At 37.7% G+C, this 26,069-nt stretch overlaps 2 protein-coding genes across 2 annotated transcripts in view; one reads left to right on the top strand and one right to left on the bottom strand.

The window, feature by feature from the left end:
- Positions 1 to 1,359: 1,359 nt before the first annotated feature.
- On the top strand, positions 1,360 to 6,859 carry SPMIP3 (sperm microtubule inner protein 3). Its single transcript, XM_063328895.1, has 5 exons — positions 1,360 to 1,392; positions 2,646 to 2,716; positions 3,114 to 3,206; positions 3,874 to 4,058; positions 6,069 to 6,859. The coding sequence occupies exons 1-5, from the start codon at positions 1,360 to 1,362 to the stop codon at positions 6,164 to 6,166; spliced, it is 480 nt and encodes a 159-aa protein (XP_063184965.1). The 3' UTR covers positions 6,167 to 6,859.
- Positions 6,860 to 7,243: 384 nt separating this feature from the next.
- Positions 7,244 to 26,069, bottom strand: part of ADSS2 (adenylosuccinate synthase 2) — a 38,663-nt gene continuing 19,837 nt past the window's right edge. Inside the window, exons 3-13 of the mRNA XM_063328909.1 lie at positions 25,648 to 25,716; positions 24,842 to 24,892; positions 22,520 to 22,586; positions 19,334 to 19,441; positions 18,948 to 19,029; positions 17,036 to 17,162; positions 15,890 to 16,044; positions 15,338 to 15,462; positions 14,169 to 14,266; positions 9,466 to 9,615; positions 7,244 to 8,687 (exon numbers count right to left, since the gene is read on the bottom strand). Coding sequence (XP_063184979.1) covers positions 8,635 to 8,687; positions 9,466 to 9,615; positions 14,169 to 14,266; positions 15,338 to 15,462; positions 15,890 to 16,044; positions 17,036 to 17,162; positions 18,948 to 19,029; positions 19,334 to 19,441; positions 22,520 to 22,586; positions 24,842 to 24,892; positions 25,648 to 25,716 — 1,085 coding nt within the window. The 3' untranslated portion in view covers positions 7,244 to 8,634. The remainder of the gene's footprint in view (positions 8,688 to 9,465; positions 9,616 to 14,168; positions 14,267 to 15,337; positions 15,463 to 15,889; positions 16,045 to 17,035; positions 17,163 to 18,947; positions 19,030 to 19,333; positions 19,442 to 22,519; positions 22,587 to 24,841; positions 24,893 to 25,647; positions 25,717 to 26,069) is intronic.

Raw genomic sequence — 26,069 nt, 5'->3', positions numbered from 1 at the left:
TCTTTCCCCGAAGTCTCCCTGTTTCAGTGCCAAGATGTAGGTCGTAGCTCATATGACAGAAGGGTGCATAAAAAAATCCAGACTCAAATTACACCTACGTTTCTAATTCCAGAAAGGTTAAAGAAAGCTTTACCTTCTGTCTACAGCACGTAGGATGTATTGGAGAGCATGTCCAATAAAACATCAGAAAAAGGTTTACCCTTAAAGATCCAATCCTGGACTCATTCCTTTTGCATCACATCTTCTTTTTTGTTTTCTCACCCTTTGACTTTCTTTAAACTTCACCACTGTCAGGAGATGCTCCTGCACTCAGAAGGATGAGTAACTTGAGGACTACGCAACCTGAGACGCTGCAGTCCAATTTACCAGAGTGCAGCAGCAGCGCTCAGGAGGTGGCTCGGGTGTGCAGGGGCACAAGTTTCCAAGTGATTTGCTGATAGATTGGCTTTTCCCCTCCCCTGTGTTAGCTCTGACTTTCCTTAGGCTCTCGTCACTCCTTCATTTTATTGTGTACTCAGTCAACGGCAGCGTTGCGAGTGAATTGGCTCAAACGGCGCTCACAAATGCCCCCGCGAGGCCGAGGGGCGCTCCCCGTTCAGTGCCAGGTGCAATGGTTGCTCCATTCCATCACAAAGCCAGCCTTAGCGAGGTAGAGGGACTCACTCAGACCAGCTTAGCAAGGGCGGGGGCGCTTGGGGAGACGGCCCCCGCCACTGTGCCCGCAAGCTTTGCCTTTCCTCATCTTCCTTCCATGATTTATCTCAGTCCATAACCCCACCGTGTGTGAACCGAGAAAGGTAAGCTCACGTTCCAGCCTCAGTCTTTGCCCAATCTGGAAACAGAAATACCACTTAGTTAAATAAACTTTACTGATGTGGGCTTCCTCGGTTTTGGAAAGCAGGATGGATTTCATCCTGGAAAAAGAATCCTTTTTCAGTGTGTTGAGTTAGATAAGTTCAAAACCAAGTCTAGGATATTTTTTAATGGATTACTATCATTTAGCATGAGCAGGTAGGTTACAGATGGTCCCACGATTTTAGTTGTATGGCTGTAGCGTTTGGATGTACACCTTTCCCTTATCCATCATGGGCTTCCTGCAGGCCCCTACATGAACCATTTAACTTCTGTCTTAGGCTCTCTTCTTCCTACCGGGCTTTATGTCCCTTGCTTGTTAAGACCAAAGCCGCTTTAGTTCACAGTATGATGAGTTTTGTTAATACATCAGGTCTCAAAAGCTTCCGAGACCCGCAACTAAAGTTTTACGTGCAAAGTTACAACAGAAAGCTGTAACCTAGGCATTCAAGCAGCAAATTTTAAAAATATTCCTGGATGTATCCAGGATGGAGGGTAAATTCTGAGATGAGAGCCTTCGAAGCGTACACCAGGAGACAGGTAAGCAGCCTGAGGTTTGGAAGAAAGCTTGTCAACTCTGTGGTAGACATGGTCGCTACTGGCATGATCTCAGGTAGCTGGGTTGGCAACCTGAGCACACGATTCCTGCTGGAGGAAGGAAGATGCAACGTCCCCCACTTCCCAAAGATGAGGGATGAGGAAGGCTTCCCGCCGAAGCCACGCTAAGGGTAAAACCTAAGGAAAAGAATCACCCCCAGGGAGGAGTCAGGGAGAGGAGAGGAATCTCTGTTGGTGCTGCTGACTATGATGAGGACAACAGTTGTGCAGAACTGGCTGACAGGGATATGGAAATGTTGGTAAATATAACAGTGATTCTCAACAGCTCATATTGTGTGTGAGTGTTGGAGTTGTCACTTTTGTATGTTGTATAGCTACATTTTCCAAGATTGACTGAAATTATCTAAAGCATGAAAATACATTCTTTTGTAGACTGAATTGGATAAGGAGTTTTTACATCATGCTCCACAACTAAGTGGAAGACACAATGGTCTTAGTTTTAAGGGAAAAAAGAGATTAAACTGTGGATGTATTCAAGGAGTTTCTAAGACGGCTGTGTCACGATACTATTCAAAACAATAGTCTGACTAAGGTCTCTGGTGAGAACCGATTTTAACATCAAACTCCTGGAGCTGCAATATTAATTCACACTCCAGAGAAGTAGTTACCGTGGAGTGGCCAAAACATAATTCACCGACTCTGATGGGCAACAAAATACAGAAAACATCTACTTTGTTTTGCAAATACTGGTGAGTCACTGTTTTATACACAGCAGCCAAATCTCATTCCTCGGGAGGTAGAATAAATTATTAGTTAATTGTGACAAACGAGCAGACCATCAGACTCACTGATATAATGAATCAGACTGCAAAGAAATTCTGCTTTGAGTCGCAGAACAGCATACTGTCGTCCTGAATTATAAAATACTGTTTAAATAAGTTATCTGGTTCCTGCACTTGTTTCTCCTCTAAGACCTGCCGCTAGTATTGTGCAATTCATTCTAGAAACTCACATATCTCTGCAAAATTTAATGTTTTATAGAACCTTTGCTTTTACGTGCCTATACTGCTTCTTTTCTTCCTGGGCAATTCCTAATAGATACGCTATTCCATAGCAGATTTTGCTACCAAAATCTGCTACCAAAATTAATACATTCAAGCCCCGTAAGCAAGTTATTTTAGGTCCACCAGAAGCTCCCTAACACGAAAAATAACACTTTACATCACTGTTTGTAGGAATTCGGCATGTTGTACTCCGCAAGGAAACTGAGGGAGTTTATAGGTCCCGCACCAATCCTGCCTTCAGGGTGAGCTTCTTGAACCGCACAGCACACATTGCGAGCACAGGCCAGGCCGCCAGTTGTACAGCAATATCTGCTCAAGACTCTTAGCATTTCAGAAGGGTACTTTGGCAGAGGGTGGGGGGGAGGTCCACCCAGCTTTTATTTCTTAAATAAATAAATAAATAAATAAGCATTCCTCTGCACACTCAATTCTTTTTAAAAGATAATAAGATTTTGCCTTGTTATCAATGTCATTCCCTTAATTCACTTACAAGCTCTGTACTAGGACAAAAATATTTCTTTTCCATACCTGCCATATAAAAAAACCCCAACATTTGCTTTTCCACAGCTTGGGTGGGATTCCTGCTCTCTAGTGTCCTGCTTGTACCTTCAACTATCTTCTACCTGCTTCCTTCATCAGCTCAGTTGTTCATTCTGGAAAAGATGTCCATGGTTTCTATCCCGGGCAACTAGGACGGGTCCACAAGGCACACACATCCCGCGGAGCTCCAGGGTAAGCATCAAAGTAAACCTCTAAGACAGACCTGTGGAATACGCCTTTCCCTTTGATGCCTGTTGTGGGCAACGTTGCAACAACTTCTAATGATTTTTTATGACTTTGGCCTAAAAGAGCAACAAGAAGAGAATCCAGGGAGAGTAAACCAAAACTACATCCAAAAGTTTCTGGCCATACCAGGAGTGCTGCATGACCTGAATTTATTATGTATATCAGAATCTAGAATGGAAATTGTTGTAAAAAAATACTGCGTTTTTTTCCTTCCTATGAGAATTTGTTGTATTGCACATCAACTTCAAAATATGCTTAATTTAAGATTTTTTTTTTAAATGTTGCAGGTTATTTCTGTTGGGAAGTCAAGGCTTTAAAAATTCTAGTAATATTAAACCAACGCAGTTAGTTGCTCGACTGCAAGAGCATAACCCTTATCGTGCTAATTACAAGTCAGATGGAGCCAATCGAACAATACTGAATTATTAAGGTCTTACTGTACATTCTCGGGCTGTTAATATCTATTAGCTTACAGCTGCATTATACCGAGGGCTCATTTCAGCAGGAGATTAGAAAATACATTTACAATGCTGGCTACCCTTTGGGTGGATCGTGCTATTTACATACCATATGTCAGCATGAGATTACAGGATGATTTATGCTTTTTGCCGAGACCTTTCAGCAAACTGCAACCAGCTCCAGTAAACTATGAAGCCAAAACTCCATTCCAACCTGACTTTGACAATTCAGCTCTCGGGAATTACGTGCGTTTTCAAAAACTAATGGAAAAGACCACCATCGACTGGTACAATCAAACTTCGTACAAAGCAGCATTTGACTTGCCGTATCACAACTCAAGTAAGTGATCCGCGCTGGTTTTCCTGCCGAGAGGGACATGGAAGATGAATTAGGGAAGTTCGCTCCGCTGTAAAGGAACTAGTCCTAAATTGCACCAAGAAAATAGTGAAGAGTCACCTCACTTTTCCCAAAAAAGAGCTGCCACCTGCCCCCCAAAGCCATACCCTCTCCCCACTACTAATGCTCAGGTATCCCCATTCCCTCTGTAATATGCAGAAGGCAACTGATGAATGACAACAAGGCAAACTATTTGTACTTGTGCAGATCGTTATCTAAAAATAGTTACTCAAAACACACTGTAGATAACGCCAGTAGTATGCATCCAAAGAGGTAAAGAGTAAGTACCTGGATGTATGCACAAATTGATTCATCACTGAAAAAAACTAACATAGCGTAAGAAAATACATTGCTTTCATTCACTTAAGAACTATTAAATCAAGTGTAAGTGAAGAACATTAGGATCTAACCCAACACTACCCATTGAAAGTTGAATGGAAGATATATGACTGTATTTATTGCAAGGTATTTTTAAAGATGACAGGTCAAATGAGTTGTAACACTCAGACCAACAAAAAATGGTGTAAAATTTGAAGTCTCTGCAAATAATGCATCATCTGTGTGTATGCATGTATGCACAGCCTCTGCCTTAAGTAGGTAAAGCTGTCACACACTAAAAGAAGCGTGCTTGATTGCTATACCACTTGGTTTATTAAGCTTCACTGCTTCAGAGACTAGGAACAGCACGAGCAGGAGAAAACTCACCACATCGAGTTGTCCCTTATCTTCATCCCCAGCTACTTTGCCTTTTACTTTTTCTAAACCAGCCAAACCTTTGATTACGTTTCATTAAGGGAGCTGGCTGTGACGGCAAAAGGAAACTATAATCTTCTCATAGAAAGCAGATTTCCAGGATGATGACAGACAAAAGCAGCTGTCATGCACTACATCAATACATCAATATTATCTGCCTGCCACTTTATCTGAAGGTTTTGTCCATTAGCTACATGCCAAAACCCAATTATATATGGAATACAAGTGGAAAGGCTAAGCAGCAGAAGTATCCCTCACTTCCCCTCCTATTAGTAAAGGAGCCTCACTAAACCGTAGGGATATAAGCGCTATTAAAAGCTGCAGTACAGCACAAGCCTAGGAGAATCGACCTCATAAATATTTCAGTGGCAGCAAGAATGGCATGAGATCAAAATACCTTGTCTGTCATCAGCCTTGTCAGGTCTAACAGGTATCCGTGCCTCCTGTAAACATCCCATTAGCGGGAGGGGACACTTGGAGAACCAATTTCAACTACTATCCTATGCTGCCATCCTCTCCCCTTCCATGCTAGCAACAGAAGAGACTTCACAGAGGAAGGGAGTATACAGGAAGGGCCTGATAAATGCGTGCTTCTCATTGAAGAAGAAAGGTTTTTCCTTTTATTACAGCTTACTACTAGCCCGTGACAGACAAGCCAAAGCCTTCTGCCAATGAGTGTGGCAATTTCTTTGAGGCCAAAAGGCTCTTGACTAATGAAGGCGGAGATAAAAAGGTGAACAGTGAGTTTTGGCTAGCGAAAACACTAGAAGTGCCTTCAAAGACATGTAACTTTGCCCCTGGTAAACACACTGCTGGTGGTAGGGCATTAGGCTGTTCTTCTCTTCTTCCTCCTTGGTTCCACAGTTGTACATAGCACGGTTTCAAAAGCACAGCACACAGCATTTGAGACAATCTCCGTAACTTTTAACATTTGTTTCCACAACATTCAGGTTGGCAATAACACATCCCAGCCTATTTTCCCCACACGTACAAATGAGTAGCACTAGGGGAGGGGAAAATTTGGTAGAATATAACTGTTCTATAACCATTCTTTAACACCAGGAAAGTAGTTTGTGTACCAGTCCAAGAATTCACTCTAGCAAAGCTTATGCAAAACTGGCATTTGGGGACAACATAATAAGCTTTACAGATGCCAAGTTTAACCACCTGATATTTAAAGATAAAAATTCTTCACTGGAGGTCACGAGAATAAATATACACCTAAGGATCCCGGACCACGTATTATCTGGACAAGTACTCGTAGAAGGATGTTTTCAACTTTCCAGGCCTGCACTTGAGTGGAAGAATCAAAAGAAACTGAATCAGCTGAACTTAAAAGAAAGCACAAGAACAAACTACTCTTGCATCCAAGACAATTCTGGTTTGTTTCTTTAATTGCACAAATACTTTCTACCATACCATTTTAGGCTATGGCTTTATTGCTTAGAAATCCTGCTGCATGTGGGCATATCAATTCCTCAACTGAAAAACGAGGGTAGTTTGTCCAGTGGAGTGATAACAGTGGGAGAATTGAAACATGCCTTGAACTTGAAGCTCTCTCCTTGGCAGAAGCGAAACAGAACTACATAGTAACCCCTCATTTATACACTCACTGTAGAAGGAAAACATGCCCTCGTTTGTTTATTTACTCACTCCTTGAACCAGCTAGGCCCCCAGTCCTTGGCTGGTAGTTTCACTGACAGCACAAATCCCCTTGGTGCCTCCTACAGCTACAGAAAGGCAAGAATACTAAGTAATTATTACTTATTGTTCATATTGCAAGGTCAGTTCCCTCCATCGCCTCAAAAAAAGTAATATTGGGTTTTTTTCCTTCTAAATTAACATTGGAATTTATGTTTCACACAGTTATATCCCTCCTTCTCTTCATCCGGGAATTGGGAACAGATTTTTAATTCAAGACTGCCCTTAGCTAGGGAGGGATGGTACGGCTTTCTCCTGGACTGCAAGGCTGACAGCAGAACTAGACCCTCATCCCCTCCAGAAAAAAACTGAGCATGAAGTTGTTTGGTTTTTAATGCTGAGGAGAATGACCTTTACAACATGATCCTATGATTACATTCAATGCTGATACAAAGGTTTCTCAATGTATTTGCCAGTTTCCCAGCACACTGTGGTATCCTCCTCTTTCCACATATTACACAAGAGAAATAACACACCTCGCTAACTGCTCTGCCACATGCAAATGATTACGTAGAAAATGCTCCTTAAATATCAGTAGTTTTATTGTTCAACTTTCCTGTTCCTTCCCTTATGATGAGCAATTTTACACCAATTGACAACATAAACATTGGACTGATGCTGCTGTTGAGGTGTTCATCACAACAAGTCATTCCATTTCAGGCAACATCTGGTTACCTACAACACAACCTCCAAGGCCTCGTATCTGTTACTTTGCATTAACAGTTTCTTACATTCACCTGCATAGCTGAAATCTACTAAACTAAATCTAAAACCACTGTCCCACCCCAATAAAAACTTTTTTTTAGGAAACAAAGTAATTTTTATTTGAAGTGAAAAGGAAGTGCATGAATACCAGAGTATAATGTGTAAAAACAAAGTAATCCTCAAAAAATCTGGAAAGGGAATATGTAATTATTGGCTTGTTGCCAAAAGAAATCAGATTCTTTGGAATATATAATAATGGTTATAAATGAAAATAATTCTAGAACATTTCCCAACACTAATAAGTCAAAATATGTCAGATGTCATGAGGTGAATACTTGTTATTTTCCCTACATCTTAAGCAAATATGTTGAATATTTTAAACGTTATTTCTAAAGTATCTTCAATTTATAATTACAAAAGTATCTGTGCTTTGCCAGTTCTCCAGAGAAAGATCTTCTATTGGCTATGCAGAAAGGAATTTAAAAGGGCATCAAAATGTTAAGACTTCTTAGCAAATATAAATATAACCTCATTTAATTAGGGAAACAGTTTGAGATATGTGCCTCGGAAGTAGATAAGTGCAGGGTTTTTAAAATACCAGAAAAAAAATGAGTAACATTATAAAACATTTAGCTCAAAATGAGAACGGTTCTTTAATAATCGCAAATGAACTTTTTACAATATCAATTTTCTAACTTTCTGGGCACACTTCCTGGTAACACTTGAGTGTCCTCTGTGAGTTACAAAGAGTAAGTTTTCTGTATTACACAGCTAAAAAAACCTGGACATTCTTAACAACTTGGCATCACATCTTTTTTTAAAAAAACAGATCACACAATAATTTAGACAGCATTTATAGCATTATAAAATCAGAACCCCCCTCTTTAATCACTCACAAGAGCAGCTATTAAGAATACAACAGCTTTAGGAATACAAATAATGAGGATGTAAAACTATCTGTGCAAAACTGCATTATTTTTACTGTCTAAAATTTCAGGGAAGTAACACCGCCAAAAGCAGAGAGAGGATAACAAAGACAAACAGTCATGAAAATAATGCTACCTTAGATTTTCAAACAGGAATTACATTATGAAGTAGATATTAGGTAAAGAAAAAAAGTATTTGATGGCACCTTGAACAACAATGACAAGTGTCCTGGAAATCACGGTTGAACAAGAACTGACACAGGTTCAAGTTAAAGTCTCTTTCAGGAGTAGCGATTGATTTGGGGGTATCAACTCTAGCATTTCTTTCCATGCAAAAATCTATCTTTCCAACGTCTTTGCTTTGCGGGCTACTAATGCATTTAAGAATGAGCAGTCTTTTGAGGAGTGTGCTTTCTTCCATGCATCTGAAATCTTTAAAACAGCTGGATCATTGATTCCCTGGATTTCCCTACTCCGATCCATTTAACTGCAGGAGAGAAAAGCAAACTTTTATTATAAGTAATACAACGCAAGATCAGATTGTATCTTAAGGTAAGACACAAACTTATCTTCTTAAGATCTTAAGTACCATAGTCTGAAGAAAAACACAGCATATACTATTAGAACATTAAGAAACGACAACTATTTCTATTGTTCTCGAAGTAAGAATGCATCGGTAACTTAGAAAGGCAGGAATAGTCCTGAAGCTGCCTTATAAACAAACCAGTTTTCCAGATAATAGGAAAAAAGATACAAAGAAACTGTCAGAAAAGTAAAGATTTGCAGCATCTCTTAAGTCCCAGCTTTGGATGGAACCACAGGATCATCTTTATTAGGGCGCATAAGAGAAATTTGTTAAGCATAAGAGAAATTTGTTAGTTTAGGACCTCTTACTGTCACATGTATTTAATCACATTAATATACCAGTAGTCCCACTGACTTGATAATGGCAGCGGAGCTTAACCCCTATTATAACCAACCTGCAAAACACTTAAGTTATAGAAGTCTCACTTGAACAAGAACTACAGTATAAGCCAAAGAAAGAATGCATATTGAAACTTTTGAAAATTTTCAATTCACCAGCTAAACAGATAGACAAAAAGAAATAAAACAATAAGTACAAGTATCACCAGGTACATCAGAATTAAGCACAGCTACAAAACAGTTTTCAACGTTTTGAATGTTCATTAAGGCAAAGTACAAGATAGGTTTCCTGAAGCAGGAAACAAACCAAAACAACAACAACAAAAATCTGTTTTACTTACCAGGAACACCCAACTCCATCTCTATAAAGCGAACATAATTCTGTGCATTTACAGGCAGCTCATCAAAAGTCCTTGCATTTGATATGTCCGTATCCCATCCTGGGAGTGTCTCATACTGAACCTCTACTTTATTTAAGACTTCCTGGTTGGCTGAGAAGCAAACAGGAACAAAAATATTATGTCTACAAAGATTATATATTTTCCACCACTAAATGCATAACTATAAAGCTCTTTATTCTTTTCTTATACAAAGAGGTTTACTCATAAAATAATCCAGCACTGAAGGTGCTGAAGTGTCCTGTTTTGTTAATATAAGCAGAGGAGGAAAAAATAATAATCCAGTAACTATCAGGACTTAGACTTCAGGAATTACAGTACTCAATCACATGCATATATTTTGGTTAAACTACAATCTTTTCAGTTCAGAAAACAGCTTTTCAGGAAAAGTAATTCCCCAAAGTGTTGATTTTTTTTTTTTTTTTTTGCTGAACACATACCAAGATCCAGCTCCCCCTTCATGAGGGAATTTGCGACGTGAAAACAAAATTAGGAACCAGCTTGTATGTATCAGGCAGTTAAAACATGTTTTAAAATGGCATAGGAGCGTACTTTCTCCTAAACAGTTATCGAAGCAATGAGTATATATATTCCTTTTGTCCTTCATTTGGTAACTTGCTACAATTCCATTAACTCGGAATTCTGTGAGGATTTCAAGTACTGGAAAAGAAGGTAAGCACATTGCTCTGGAATTGAATCATTCCAGTAACTATCTGAACATTAGTATTGGAATGACACTGGGCAGTGGAACAAAAGGCTTAAGCCTGAAAATGGTCAAAATACATTGATAAAAAAATAACACTGGGAGGTGTCAGGCATTCTTGCCTTCCTGAAAAAGACAGGGTTTTGCCAAAGGCACTGTAATTAACGTCACAGAGGCTCCATGTCTCGGATTAAGTCAGTCCTGCAAAGAAAGCTAGTCAACCTGGGAAAGGGGTTTAGGTGCAAGAGGCAGAGTAGAGGTGCAAATACAAAACCACAGCTAATCCCTTCCTGCGTGCGCGTAGCCAACAAACTCAGGCTCGTAATATTGCATAATTTGTCCTGGCACAGGTAAGGGTTCGATAGTAGCAATGTTGTAAGGACAGCCTTCATGAGCCAGGCATTTTGAGTAAGGGTGAAAGTGGACTATGCTCCACTGACTTTAAAGCCTACAACAGTGAGAAAACGCACAGTTTTCAGACTGAGGTGTTCACAGGTTAAGGCAAATGATCCGGAATCAATACTTGTGATCAGGACAGACAGACAGGCACATTAAGGATGTTGGGTTGCAGAGGCCTAGGATAAGCACTTTCTTTAATGTCATCAGCAGTAACAACTGAGGTATTGTCTGCTGTCCAGGCGATCTGTAAAATACAATAGCTATATATAGAGGCATTTTCACTTTGAAGCCTCTCTGATGAAGCTAGCTGGGAGAAAGCTGAAAGCACTTAGAAGTGAATGGTCTAATCCTGCCTACAGTCTTCCATTACTCTATTAGTTCAATTCCTTATTTCCCCAAAGGGGAAGAAGAAAGAGAAGGGATAAATTTCTTGATGTTTCAAGTGATTCTCTCATTTCACTCCAGCAGGTGTGATAAAAGATGATGTGTGGGTACAGATAAGCCATAAACTCCGTGTAGTAACAGATGTAGTCACCATCCAGATTTCTCTCAGCTCTTCCCTTAGGGGAATTACCTATTAGGCTTTCTGGAATATTCCTTATTAACAGCTGAATTAGATAACAGAGAGAGCAGAAATAATAGTATCTGATAGTCTGGTACTGTAATTTGGGGAGCAAATGATATGATGTTACCTCCAACTCAAAAAGAATAGCTGAAATTTGGGATCTTGGCACCATTTGTAAGAGAATGATCCTCCAGCAATTTCCAGAAACAGAACATAAAACCAGTCATATAGATCAGGCCAAAGGTGCATCTAAGCACAGTGTCTTAGCTCCTTAATCTACAGTAGATGCCCGAGAAAAGAGCAGAAGGGAAAAAAAAAAAAAAAAAGGGGAAGAAAAGGCAAGCATGAAGTAAAGCTTCTCCAAACTAATCTCCCAATTTCCTAATGATCTGTGTTTTCAAAGTCTCCTGAGCTAGAGGTTGTGTTAGTCCGTGCTGGGATCAACTGATGCTTGAGCCTGGACAGGAGACACCAGCAGAACTAGACCATGGCTTTCACATTCCTTTTAATCCGATCAGCTCAGAGCTAGCAGGGAGTTCCATCTTTCTTTCATAAACTCCTATGACAGAGCAGAAATGGAGACACCGACCAGCTCCATAGCAAACGACTACAGCCTCGGTGATACCAACTGAAATCAGCTGTAGATTTACAAGACATTTTCAGTTCTTTCTCAACAGAAGATTATGAAATGCCCACAGAAATCTAAGCTAAAAAAACAGAGTGAGACTCGTATGATTCTCTGATCCAGCTGGAAAACGGAACAATATATGAAATATGGCATGTTTTTTCTGAGATGGTGGGCACTGTGTGTGCTCCTAAATTAGTGACAGTCATTTCACAAGAAGGGTAAATCACTAACATCTCCAAGAGAGTGGGAGGGGAGAGAGAAAGAAATACCCTGCCAGCAAGAGATTCCCAGACTAGATCTCTTCTAAATTAAATTCAAAATGCCAAAGTGACAAGTTTTAAAAAAATAAATAAATCACACAAGTGCACAGCATGCAGAAATGCAGACATCAGAAATAATCTAATTGTCTACAAAACACGAAGTGGGAAGAAAGTTACCTTTTGTTTTTTACGTCAGGGGTAATAAGTAACCTGCAGCATATGTGCTGGAAATGCTGCCAAATGTTGAGGAGTATAGCAAAGAGCGAGGCATGGAACACAGAGGCACTGTGAGAGACAGCATCTTCCAGCTCACCAGAAGTTCAGCTATAACTCCTTCCTGACACTTAAGGAAGGCAGCGTGTGAACAGCAAAGACAACAGCGCCTACTAAATTCCTACCATAATTCTTAATTGTTCACACAGCGAAGAAAAACAGGCAGGTGAGACACACTGTGCTGCTATGACCAAAGGTCTACCTGTTATTTGGGCATACACAGGGAGCAAAAAATCTGTCCTCAGGAGTAGTAACAAGATCCTGGTCCCATCTAAGAGACATAATAAGGGGTAATCACTGAAGTCTCAGCACTGGAAAACATGGCCACCTGTTTATGTCATCTTTAATGACGGAGTGCCAGAGAAGTTCCTCTGGCTTGAACAGAAGACAGTCCAAATAGCCCCCAGGTTAGATGACAGGGCTACAGATGAAGCACTTACCGAGTAGTTCTCAATTCAAACGTGTAATCTCCATTATGTTCAAAGGCCATCTAAAGTACACCCCAATTTCCTTAATATTTTGATAATGGTATCAATCAGGGAATATGAGAGTCTTAAAAAAGGAAAAGCATTCCCTGGTTTACTGCAAGATGACCACTAAATTTCCTGAATAAAAGCCTATGCCACGTCATTCAGTATGCATTCAGATTGTAAATGTCACTTTTGTTTGAAGATCCTGGAGGGCAAATCAGTTGGAGAACTCCACCAGGCACACGGAGAAACAGAAGATATTTTTGTTAACTCCTTCAGAATTTCCCCAACGGATATGTGCTATTTTCAAGGACAACTGGCAGATCATCACTTATTCCTTTATACGTAATTACATCTTTATACTACATAAATCCTGCTGTGAGTTCTACCTGATTACCAGAGTTCATCTCCTCATCCACAAAAAGTTCTCTGCCGATGATATCATATGAAAAATTATAACCTGTGACCAGCCCCAAACCCTGAGGTAGCAACTAAAATGGAAACTTTTATGCCTCTATGCACACATTAGAAAATTAGAAAGACCAATCTTTAGTACTGGTTCATGTTCTTCCTTTTTCTGGAGTATCTCTACTATAGCAAACTGAAAAAGATACATTACCCATGAAAACAATGGTTTGTGGTATCTGAACATTTTAACAGGCAGATACAATTTTCAGGTAAAAGCGATCACTAAAATGACCACTGTCCTCATCAGGAGCTACAGTTTCTATCACATTAAGCTGATGTACGTTGGTCCTGCATTAGAAAATAGTCTTGCTTTCATCTAAACTAATAGCTCATTTCCTCCCCCACCCTTTTTCCCTCTTTTCCACTGCGTAGGTGTGACAGGGTTTTGGCTGCTCTGTGAACCATTAAAGGGAACTGAACTGTTAGAAAAATAACACAGGGAGAGAAAAACCTGGCTTTTCAACTGTATTGGTTCTCTCATGTGGTTCACTGCATACTTAAAGGAAGATTTGTCCTGCTAGAGGAGGGGATGAATACAGTAGTAGGAATAAGACACCGGTTTAGAGTGTGAAACGTGCTTCCAACTTAGCTCAAAGCTAATGCAGGCTCTATTAAAGGAAAAGGATAAAGCAGTAACATTCACATGTAAGAAGCTTTACGTAGCACTTTGCATCTTTCTAGTAGACAAACAACAGTATTTGGTACAGGTGTCTTTAGGTCCCAGGTACAGGTGTGGTAAAGGTGTCTCTGGTGCATCTGGGAAACCATTAATGGCTTGATGCTGAAATAACACATTCCTGTCATAAGTTTTACTTAAATGCGTTTGACTTTTACTTGTACATTTCACCAAAATCTAAAATTGTTAATCAAACAGTCTTACCAGGAAAATGAGGTATGATTTCACCATCTAGTTTGTATGCAACACCAACTTTGATTTCTGGAAATACATCCAAGATATCCAATTTGGTAAGCGCCAATCTATAAAGAAACATTACTCCAATTAAACAAGTTCAACAACTCTCAACTCTAATCCCACTGGAAAAATACCAAAAGAAAAATTGATTCCTGCACATTGTCATTGTCTTTCCTTAGAAAAATAGCTCACGTGGCCCTAAACCGTTTATCTGGTGTGACTCAAAAAAAAAAAAAAAAAACCCACCAAAAAAACCTTAAACAGCCTTTCTGTTGTGTCCTTAAATCTAATACTACCAGAAAACGGCAAAATTCAAAGAACAGGTATTCTCCAATTAAAGTGACTGGTCTATAGCTTTAAGTGTTAGAATTTTAATTGGTCAGGGTGCTGCTAAAATACTTTATGACCATTCATTTGAGATGGCTTCATAGCATGATGCCTGGTGCTGTCTGTTCCTGTCCCCTGCCAAATGTTCCCGTCCTACAGTGAAGGCAGCAAAATAATCAAACACTGGCTCAGTAAATACCTGGCTGTATCCTATTTTAAATAAAAAACACAAAGAACAAGAAAAACAGGACAATTCAAGTAAAGCACGTATTACAGTTTGACCTACTAGAAATTTTATACCAGTTTTGTTTCAGACATCTATTTTTCATTTTAATTAAAATCCCAAGTCATATCCAAATTTTCTACATTTACACAGACTGCTGAAGATACTGATGGTTTCCCATCTGTCTTATTTTGAAAACAAACTAACAAAACAAAACCCCACAAACTATATCAGGTTTTAAGGCCCTTGTAATGCATTTGATTTGGTTTGGGTTTGGCGGAATGGCAGGGGTTAGGGTAGTTTGAAGCATCAAGTACTGAGATACATAATGCTTCTTGGATCATTTTAAATGAGAAATAATGATACACTGCAAGTAAAGGAAAGAAAAATTTATGAGCATAAAAGTGTCAAATGTAAAAACATTTATGCTAGGAAAAGTGAGGGACACTTCATTTATCAAAATATCAAACCAATCATCAATACTAACAGTCTAAATGTTACTAACGAGTATATGTACAATTTGCAGTAACTGTAGCATTTCCCGATTTTACGTCAAGTTGCCAGCAAAGCTGTCAAAATAACTCACGCAGTAAATCCATTAATCATGTAGGCATATCGGAGTAACACAAGGTCCAGCCAGCCACATCTTCTCTTTCTACCAGTTGTAACACCAAACTCTTTACCTCTCATTTGCAGCAATTCTCCAATTTCCTAACAAAAAGCAATACTATTACATGAGCCTTTTCTTTTTTTTTTAATTTGCAATACATCATACAGGTGTATACTTAACATTTTACAATACTGTGAATTACCTTCAAAGTTCTTCCCCCAATTTTTCACAAAGTTGTCCATTGGGATGAAAACAGAAACACAAAATGCTATTTCTAATTCATTCTACGAGAATGCTGTCTGAGCAAATGTTTCAAAATTTATTCCTGCTCTAGCCTTCTATTCCACAGGAAGGTCTGACAGACTGACGATCAGATCTGGCACTCCTGTAAACTCAGTCTAGAATCAGAAGGATGAGATATCCAAACACACTGTCATCTACCTATATTTAACATTGTTTTAACATAAGGCAGACACACCAAGTTATGTCACCCAGTTACAGGTCACATCTAGGGCTGATAATACTCACATTATCTTGTTCTGTAGGAAAGGCACCGATTCCAACTCTCGTTGTATATGCTTTCACAACTCCGTACACTTCCCCGACGTTCTGCGGTGGCATGCCCAGACCTGTACACACACCTCCAACTGTGCAGTTTGATGAAGTCACAAAAGGGTATGTGCCTATTAAAAGAATTGATTTTAAAAACTTATTAGAACACTGGTTTTAAACTATTAAAAAAAAAAATAATAAACCTAACCTGGTGGGGAACAGTACTTGCATTGCACTTACCTAGGTTTTACAATGCTAAAAAACAAAACACACACAAAATATATTTTTTTTCAAGATCATAGCTTGATCATATCAATCATATCAAGATCATATCAATCAAGAACATATTTAATGAGCTCTTAGCTTTACACATACATTGTCTGATCCTTCTTTATTGAAAAAGGGAGAAATATTATCACTGAAAAAGGGAGAAATATTATCACTTCAACTGGTACTGAGGCAAAAGTTGACTCCATAACAGTACCAAATGATCATACAATTCAAAAAATTGGAATAAGACACCAGAAATCCATGCCTTGCATATAAGATACACTCACTAAAGAACAATGTGAAAATTTGAAGGGAGGCTCTTAAGAAAATGGTATTAAAAGGTTACAAAATACAGGTTTACCATTTTTCATTTTGGGAGAAAAAAATAAAATACAAGCTCTACAAACTGGTCAGCACATTATAATGATGAGAAATTGCAAAGAACTTTAGAATTCTGGAAAGAACAATTTTGCTCACACACTTTGCCTCTCAAAGCCCTCCATTTTTCTTCTCAAGTGTATACATAGATGTATACAACTGTGAGTTATTTCATATGAAATTTATAGACACTGAAGTAGTAGCTGCACTCTATTTAAGGAAAGTTACCTGATCGTTACTGTCATTCAAATAGTTAACCTTGGGAGAGTCTAAAGCTTTTTGAAATAATTCGATTAAAAAATTCCCCCCCACGCCTCAATTATTTGCTAGTCATAGTCATAGAGAATACTGGTCTTCCAAAATATAAAACACTTATGCCATACAAACAGCTAAGCACGGAAGAGTTTACATTTAGTGTTCCTCTCTCACAACATAAGTATATAGCAATGTGTGTCTCAAAAAGGTTATACCTACCAAAATCTATGTCCAGCAGTGCTGCATTTGCACCTTCTACTAAGATCTTCTTTGGTGGTCCATGTAAAGCCTCATACATGAAATATACACCATCCCTTACCATTGGTTTTACTTTTTCCATGCAGCCCTGAATAATACAAAAGACTACTGTATAGTATAATTTCATTATGATAAAGCCAGCCAGAGTACAAGTGCTATTGCTCTCTCATAACAATGCTTGTATTCCTTTTGAAAAGGAAAAGCAAACATAAAGAAATGCTAGATATGCCATAATGTGTGAAGAAGGGAAGGAAGAACATTAGTATCAGATTTACACAATAGACATGTATGCTCTTCCGAGGAGGAAAGAAAGAAAAAAAGAGGGGGAACAAAAAGAAAAAAATCCAAACTTTTGAAATCCTTTAGAAATATGCAAGCTTGAGTATAGTCACAATACTTTGCTGTATTTGGTATTTCGTTTCCAACTGTTCAAAGTTTCTCCTCCAGAACCAGCATGTGGGGAGTTCCACTTCTGGCCATCTGAAGCCAACAAATGCACACAATTGTAAAGCAGTATTAATTTGTGATACATATATACACAGGTATGTTTGTAAGTAAAAGTAAAGAGTTATTTATTGGAATTAAGGGTCAAGTGCCTGAATGCCACTGAGTAGCTGGAAGTAAGAAGCCAATAATGTTCAGATTAACACTTGGTAGACAGCCTTTTTCCCCCATGAGAACACACGGAAGTTCTCATTCTAATGATTCACTTCACATGAAATATGACTTTTTGTGTTTCAGAATTTAATCAAGTGCATTGGCACAAAACAAACATTCAGTGCAAGCAATTTTCCTCAAGCTACAAATACATATATTATGTTTCCACCCTAACAATGAATTGCAGCTATTCTGTGATCCTAATGTGTATTAAGTAAACTATAAAGCATTATAAAATACTCAATTGTAACCAATTTTTAGGTCTATATATTGATAAAAATACTACAACTGAACATGTATAATAAGTATTATTAAAAATAAGACAAACAGAAGTGCTAAGAACTCCCATATACTCCATTCTAGTGCTGGCAAACTGAGTTTAGTGGCAACTGAAGATACAAGAAGGATGATTTATTTGGCCTGATTTCCTGAAAAAATTAAACATGTACTGTGCACCCCCTCCCCTGGTCCACACATACCTCAATGGTTTTAAACAATTTACCAAATTTGGCTGAAGTTTTTTAAGGGGTCATACAGTTAGGTTTCTATAAAACACATGAACAAAATGGCTGGGTAAGGGTAAGACACCTGACAATTTTTTTCAAATAAGAACTTGGGCGTACCACAAAAATTGCACTACGAGGCATAAGAAAATTAATACTAGCGAGAAATCTTGCAACTGTCCCAATTGCAGGGAAAACATCAAATCAGAATTCATAATTAACCACAAGACTAGTTTGCTGGCAATGGGGCTTCATTAGTTCTGCTGCTATCAACTTACATTTCTCTATGTTGTTAGACAATATTTTTTTCCCCTTAAGGCTTACCACTTAGAATAATAATTTACTTCAGTTCTTAAGTTTCTGACCGAAGGAATTAATATTCTGCTTTACGATGAAACATACCTTCCCCAACTACAATCTTGGGTATTTTCCTCCCAGCCAGTATGTTTAGGCAAGTGGGAGTCAAAATAATTCTCCCTACAAAGCCTTTTTTTTTTTTTTTTTTTAAAGCTTACAATATTTCTCTTGAAACCAAGTTTTGAAGTGTCTTTAAGGATGCTACCAGGCTCTTTAGAATTGATACATACCAATTTCTCATGATATGTATTATGTTTTAACTCCTCACACAAGCACAAGCATCAGTCGCCAGGAGATTTATATAGCAGTAGCTGCTCACAGTGATTATATCATTTAACAGACAGAAGCAGGCTTACCTTGAGCTTTTTCAATTCCCCTTCAATATCTATCTCTAAGGTAGGATATATCGCTTTGTACTGATTGGCTAACACTTTGAACCTGGAAGGCAAAAATGCTTCACTAAGGTTTTTGGTTTTTTGTTTCTTCCTCATGCCCCCACCAACCTTCGGTTTTGCTGGTTACATATCTGCAATTATTTGGTCATTAAACAATTTCAAACAATAAAATATTTTAATAATTATAAATAGATAAGTTAATAAAGTTATAAATAAAGTTATTTTCATATTTTAAAATAAATTTTAATTTAAAAAGTAACTGCAAGGAGATGTAATTGCTTACACAGGGTACTAACCCAGAAACCGAGAACTATGGTTACAACCGTGCATTAAAATACAGAAATTACCTCTCAGAAAATTCATCAAAGTCAGAAACAAGATCACACATTCTGAGTCCACTTCGAGCTGCTTTTGAAGAATATACTGGACCAATTCCCTTCTTGGTAGTTCCCAAACTTTCAAAAGATAACAACAGGAGTTATTACTGATATAAAACTAAGCTGTTTTTTCTTTAAAGCCAATCCATCCTTAGCATAAAAGGAAATGCTGTTAATTGCGAGCATTTAGAATCTTGTTTTAAGCATTTAAAACATGAGATACTTTAATATGCAACTTAGTTTCAGAATATCACTGTCTATAGACATAAATGTATTAACCTTCTGTTTTTCAAACCAGTTTCATACTTTAGTGAACTCTTACATATTTATTTGTAAACAATTCTGAACTTTTATACTTAGGGAACTGAATGCCAAGACAACAACCTTCAGTATTATGAACTGAAACTAACTAAACACCTTCCTAAAAAACTGTCCTGAAGACAGTCCTCCATAAAGCAACAGCACCAACGGTATGGCTTTCAAGTTTGTATGTAAGAAATATTTAATTCTGAACACCTCAGCTGGAGCCAGGAAAACAGAAAACACAGCTGAGCTTCTAAGAGTGACAATGATACTCAAAAAGCTGTTAAGTTAGACAGGGTTCAGGAATAGATTTTTCCACTGCAGCCAATTCTGAAAACCTGAATTCTTTTTCTTAACCTTACCTACCCACTCTGCCTGAAAAGCATTTTCCAGCTAACGTCAGTGATATCCTAAGATACAACCTGCTTGTGCTGACTTTACTGTCAGAGAAGTACAGCTAGTTCAGAAAGTGCCTTCTGCCAGAGTCTTGCTAAATAGCTATTAAAATGGAGCCAAACTGCACTCATCGTAAGCAGATTGTCAAACATCTTCCCCATTGCTCTCAAAAGATTAAGTAACTTTTAAAGAAGTGAACAAGCGTGCAGCATTTTCAGAAGTGGGCTGTACACTGCTAAGCTTAGTTTTGCACCCAGTTTTAACTGTTTTTTGGGTCTTTTTCTCCCCTGAGCAGACACACAAAGCCTTATCTTCAATTATAAATTCTGCATACGTGGAGTGGCCCAGATTTCTTCAAACTGCCTTGAAGGTGCCATACCATAACTCAATTCAAGAGGAACTCCATTTGAAGTGGAAGGTACAGGTCATAGCTAAACTTTATGTTAAAGGGTATCAACTGATATGAGTGAACTGAAATACAGTTCATAATCAGTACATAATTCATTTTCGTTACATCATTAGTAGTTTGGAGTAGATTCAAAACAATAATCTTGGGAAAAAACAAATTCTTCCAATTAGACTCAATGCTGAGTAATCTCTGGGAGTGATACGTTTGCCTCCAGGCTGAAAAGAAAGACATTCTAATCAACTTTGCATCACACAGTATTATTTAACAAGAGCAGGACATTGTGGCTTAAATAATTGACTCCAGCCTCCAGCCCGATTCATACCCTCCACAGAGAATTTTTTTAAGGAGGTTGGTTTCTATTTCTTTTGTTTCGTTAAGACACGCCAATTCATAAAAGAGTTAAGCTGTCAGAACACTGTGTTTATAGAAATTAAAACAATTGTCTAAGCATAATATACTGTATTAGATTACCTTTTCTATAACCTTTCTGCAAGGGAAGCTACATGAACCTTACTTGTGACTGTTTCTGAGCTACATTTGAACAGATAAAAGCATTCAGTTAAAATAAAAAATAAACTTACTATTTATCGTGATCAACTTTGAAGTGTTAGACACAAAAGAATTTTAATACCAAATATCCTATGCAGTCAAATCTGCAGTTAGACATGCTAGCAGGCTATTTCAATTCCCCACCCCCAACAAACAGGAGACAGTGTTTTGATAACGAGTTTATGATAGCCTGTTCTTAGCCAGCCTGTAGTAGTAAGTCCCCCATTACAGTCACTTAGAGAGCCCTAAAATTTAGGAGGAAATAGATAGCTTAGTATTTTCAATCCATCAGCAGTTTTAACAAGCTTGGAAACTAAGATTGTTGCAGAATTTCGGCTTTGAACGTAACTTTTTTTCTTTGGGTTTCTTTGAAACAAATGAAGTAATTGCAAAAAAGTGGTTATTTCTTCATCGGGCTTTCCCTTACAATCTTTAACACTAACTAATGAAGTGGTTCCTTCTCACAGTAGCTGAGTGACTGACAGTGTTTTAATTGCAAATATTGTCATATAGCATTTTTAGCCTGCACTCCATAAACATACAAAAATAGCTGATAGACACACACTGGCTCATTAAAAAATATATGCATATTCTTCCATATACGTATATGTAGGTTCTTCCTGCTTACTTTTCAATTCCTAAAATAACAGGTAACAAGACAGCCAGTACAGCCCAGTGAAGTGTGAAAATTAAGAATAACTGACAAATTATTACTCAATAGCAAGCTGTGTGAAGCAAGGTATGCCCAAGTCAGACACACTCTTACAGGTTATTGTCATGGATGACATGTTTTACAGATCTCAGTAAGGAAGACTGAATTACTTTTCACCCACATAGGCAAACTTCACAAAAGACAGATTAAATTTACTGGTATCTCAGAAGCCTACAGAGCTGCATTACTTTCCAGCTGTAGACATGTCACAGTTAATTCTTCCAGCTTTTTCTCCCTCCCCAACAACTAGCAAGCTGCTTGGAAACCATGAGTTAGAAACACAGCAGATAGTTTCTGAAAGTTTTAAAAGCTTCAGGAAGTTACTAGCAGCCTGTAGTAGACAATATGAACATTTACATGCACTTCTGACTATGAAGCATCGTGAGATACCAAATTAGTCATATCAGACCTTTCGGTTATTTGGAGATGTCAAAGGGGTCCTTCAATCTTCATAAAAAGAAATATATCTTTACAAAAACAAATACCTCCAGTAAACAATTAAAACGTTAGGAAGCAGGAACCCTTTTTTATAAAGCTAATTAGGAACTAGAAACTTTTTCATAAGGCAAAATACCAAGATACAGCCCTTTCATTAAGAACATAATCTTTTGCTAGCCACTTGAGGACAAAAGTGTAAGTAATGATCCCTGCATACTCCACGCTGAAGATTTACAAGGATAATTAACACTTTTTTTAAACTCGATGACAAACAATAACAGAAATCCAATGTATTAAGTCATATGTTTGCACTAAGTCATCCTATGTTTGACAAAATAAAACTACCTACTTTTTTCCTGCTTGTTCTTGCCTCTGTTGTTCTTGGATGCCATCAGCAGCTTGGTGGAAATCAAATACTAAGAAAATAAAAATAACTTGAGAAATTTGTGTGAAGCAAGTTACAAATTGTCAGTAACAATTTCTTCAAACTAACTCTAGCCCTGTTTATCAATGTGGAAAACAAAAATATACACACTGAAGACAGGCAAATAAAATGACAAGAGAGGGGGTTTTTTCCCCTCCTTTTTTACAAGTTAAATTTTTTCACAGGGAAGAGTTCTGAAGTTTTTCACAGACTTTCTCTTTTTCTTTTTTTTTTGTTTAAGGGTTTATTTTGTAGAATACTTGCAGATGTGTATACACCTCCCATAGAATAACTAAGCCATTTCAGCTTTGTAGTGGCCCAAAAGAATGTAGAGACAACAAAGAAAACATGCAGTTGAAAAAAAAAACCTGGAAAACAGATTATGGTAAAAAATGTCATACTGCTGAAATTTAAGGTGGGAACTTTAAATAAACATTCTCATTCGTTCTAAATATCTCTTAAACCATTTTATTTTTATGTTTTAGACAACATACATCAAAATACATTTGGAAATACAACAGCTCCCACTGATGTCTGTTATGTAAACAGAAGTCATCTTCACAAGCCCTGGTTATTTTTTCAAAGCATTACATATTATTAATGACAAAGACTATGCAAAGTATTCCTTGTACCAGTTCTTTTTCTACCATAAAAGCAAAAAAAAAAAAAAAAAAAAAAAATCTGACAAGACTCATGTCAAATACAGTTTGCAGGTTAACAGAAGCCAGTTTATTTTTCTTGAGTACTATCTCCTGAAAGTTAAACTACTAATCTACACATTACACAGGAAAACTGAAAACGTGCAGGAGAGAGACTCATTTAACAAGACTCTACTCGCCTAGAACAAGAGCTGGTTTTCCTTGTTTGCCTTACCGATTTACTTTTGTGTTTATTTCCACATATCCCCGTAATTTAAAGGATTAGATTATCCCCAGCAGCTTGAACCTATTTTTGGTTGATCTTTTGTTACAGACTAATCATTCACAGATCACCAATATCCATTTTAGAGAAGGTATATTTGTCATGGCAACAGACCTCCAGACTGTCACCAGAACTTTCTAAACAGAAGCGTTGTGAAAGTTCACTTACGTTAAAAGGTTGAATGCTTACGAATGACAGTCAATAACTGGTCTGTTTTAGCTATGAAAACCTCACAGTATTACCATTGCAATATAATCATCGCAGAAGAGTTTTTCTAATAATCTGGTCACTTCCAAGTAATTCACCTACAGCGATTCTAATCTCAGAAACAATTTTAGTAACTTCGGAACAGTTACTCAACTATTTCAAACTCAGTAGTTACTCCAAAGTAAAAACATACTTATTCTGAAACAACATGTTCACTCACTAAGCTATTCCAGATCAGTTAAAAAAACCAAAACAACCAAACCAAAAGCAAAACCTTTTTTCTGGTGTAATAAGCTTTTATCTGATAAAGACCTAAAAAGTTTGCATCATCCGAAGATGATTACCAGAGCAGCAATAAATCCATTTCCTAATATATGCAGTTACGTAACTATTATGTTACAATATCTAAAGATCTACTTTAAAGGATGAATTTATGTAATAAAGATGTCCTAGGAGTGATACCGGAAAAGCCTCTGAAGTTCTGTGTTGGTGGTTTCGACTCTAAACACTATTTTACTCCAGGCTCTGAACTGCAGAGTTGTCTGAAACAGACTGGAATCAATGCCTGACTGATGAGCTCCCTGCGAGGAGGGCAGCCGTTCTCTCCATCCCTATAGCGTCCTTCCCATAAAGTCTCATTTCTGAAATGCACGGCAATTTATTTGGTAGGGAGCCCACGAGTTTTTGAGTCACACCCAGACACGTGGTTTCCCAGCAGAAAAGTTGTTACAAGCAACACTGCTTTTACACCAAAGGGGGAAATGAATCATTCGATTAACTTGTGAACTGCTTTTTGACTGCTTTGCACCTCTAATCTTTGGCTTGGAAAGTGAACCTGCTTTCCTGACTAGGTTATGCTTATGGACTAGGATTAAAGAGTCACTAGAATATAATCCTGGAAGGGTCCTGAGTGGTGAATGATTTTTTTCCTAGGATCATCAATAAACCAAAGCTGCATGTGGAGACTTAATCCAAAGAAACGTACATACCTATATAAAGAGATGGCTAAAAATTGTCACGCTTTTACTGCCGTGGAAAGGTCAGAGAAAACAAAGATTAGCAAAAAAAAAAAAATAAAATAAAAAACATCAAAAAAACAAACCACAAACAGGAACTTACCAATATGAGCCCTGTCAGAAATTATTAGTCTTTTTTCCCATCCTTCTAGCCCTTAAAAGACAAAATGAAATAGTTCAAATTATGTTTTGTATAGAATTTTTGTCTTCTGATGTATAAAGGATCAATACTTTTCATGTTTAGTCTTCAGTCAATCTATTTAAAGAGTGAGCAATCACGTTCCAGAGCAAAAAACTAGATTTCAATAATTAAAACTCGGCACCAGCCTATAAAACTGAGAAAGTCAGGCTTATTCTGAGGAAGAATTCTAGCTATTCTATTAGTTCTTCAATTTCAACAATCAGTCAGTAGCTTTTTGTTTTTTAATAATCTAGACCATTGATTTACCTCACTTATAGCAGACTGCTGCCAAGCATGGCCATAGACATAACAGGAAGTATCCAAAAACTGAGTTCTGAATGGAGAAGTGATTACCACAGCATTTGTTTACATTAACAGGTACCATTAAATTGTCCACTAATATTGTAAGAGGTAAAACGACTATGAACAGGTAACACACTTTAACAAGTTGTTTCGCTTCTTAAATTCATTGCTTTAAGCAAAGGAAAATGTCTGCAGATGATTCATATATAGAACATGTTCTCTTCTGAAACTGTACAGAGACTCCTTTTGTCTGTCTTCCTATGCGGGCCTGGGACTTCTGGCAAGACTCCTGTCAGAAACTAGCAGCTAAACAGAGTTCTGGAAAAACACCTTGTACGTAACCTCTACAGAGGCATCCTCCATCTAAATCTTTTGAGGATGGCCCCACAAACTATTTTACGAGTAGTATCTTAAAATTTTCTCACCTTTTCCTTTCTTCAAGTTTTTTTCAGCTTCTTCAAAGAGTCCTGGCAAATGAATTACAACACCATTTCCTGAAGAAAATCATTACACAAAATTTAATTAATTACGTTGACTATAGAAAAAAAAAAATTCCAAACAATTCAAAGACACTTCATGTTTTGTATGCAGGGTATTTTATTTAAATTTTTAAACTTCCAAAACATTGCAATTTTTATTCTTAGGAATTTGTCTGTAGAAGACTGATTTATACGTATACATTTCTTACTACATGCATTGAACTTTTTTAATAAACTCAACAAACTTTCAATTTAGATCAGGACAGAGAGTAACGGCATCGTGGGACAGTCCGGAATGCAACTTCCTCTTCCTCATATCTAAAATTAACTTCCCTCTTTGTACTTCATTTTAATAACCCTATTGTTTT

Source organism: Chroicocephalus ridibundus, chromosome 3, assembly GCF_963924245.1.
Source record: "Chroicocephalus ridibundus chromosome 3, bChrRid1.1, whole genome shotgun sequence".
Taxonomy (NCBI): Eukaryota; Metazoa; Chordata; class Aves; order Charadriiformes; family Laridae; genus Chroicocephalus; species Chroicocephalus ridibundus.
The sequence above is the reverse complement of the archived record's forward strand: the minus strand, read 5'-3'. Positions and strand labels throughout refer to the sequence as shown.

What these genes read in the sequence shown, in the direction of transcription:
- SPMIP3 (XM_063328895.1), top strand. Translation starts at nt 1,360, where the DNA reads ATGAGAGCCTTCGAAGCGTACACCAGGAGACAG. An exon ending in AAGCGTACACCAGGAGACAG is followed by an intron (nt 1,393 to 2,645) that starts GTAAGCAGCCTG and finishes CACTGTTTGTAG; the next exon opens with GAATTCGGCATGTTGTACTC. An exon ending in ACATCCCGCGGAGCTCCAGG is followed by an intron (nt 3,207 to 3,873) that starts GTAAGCATCAAA and finishes CTTTTTGCCGAG; the next exon opens with ACCTTTCAGCAAACTGCAAC.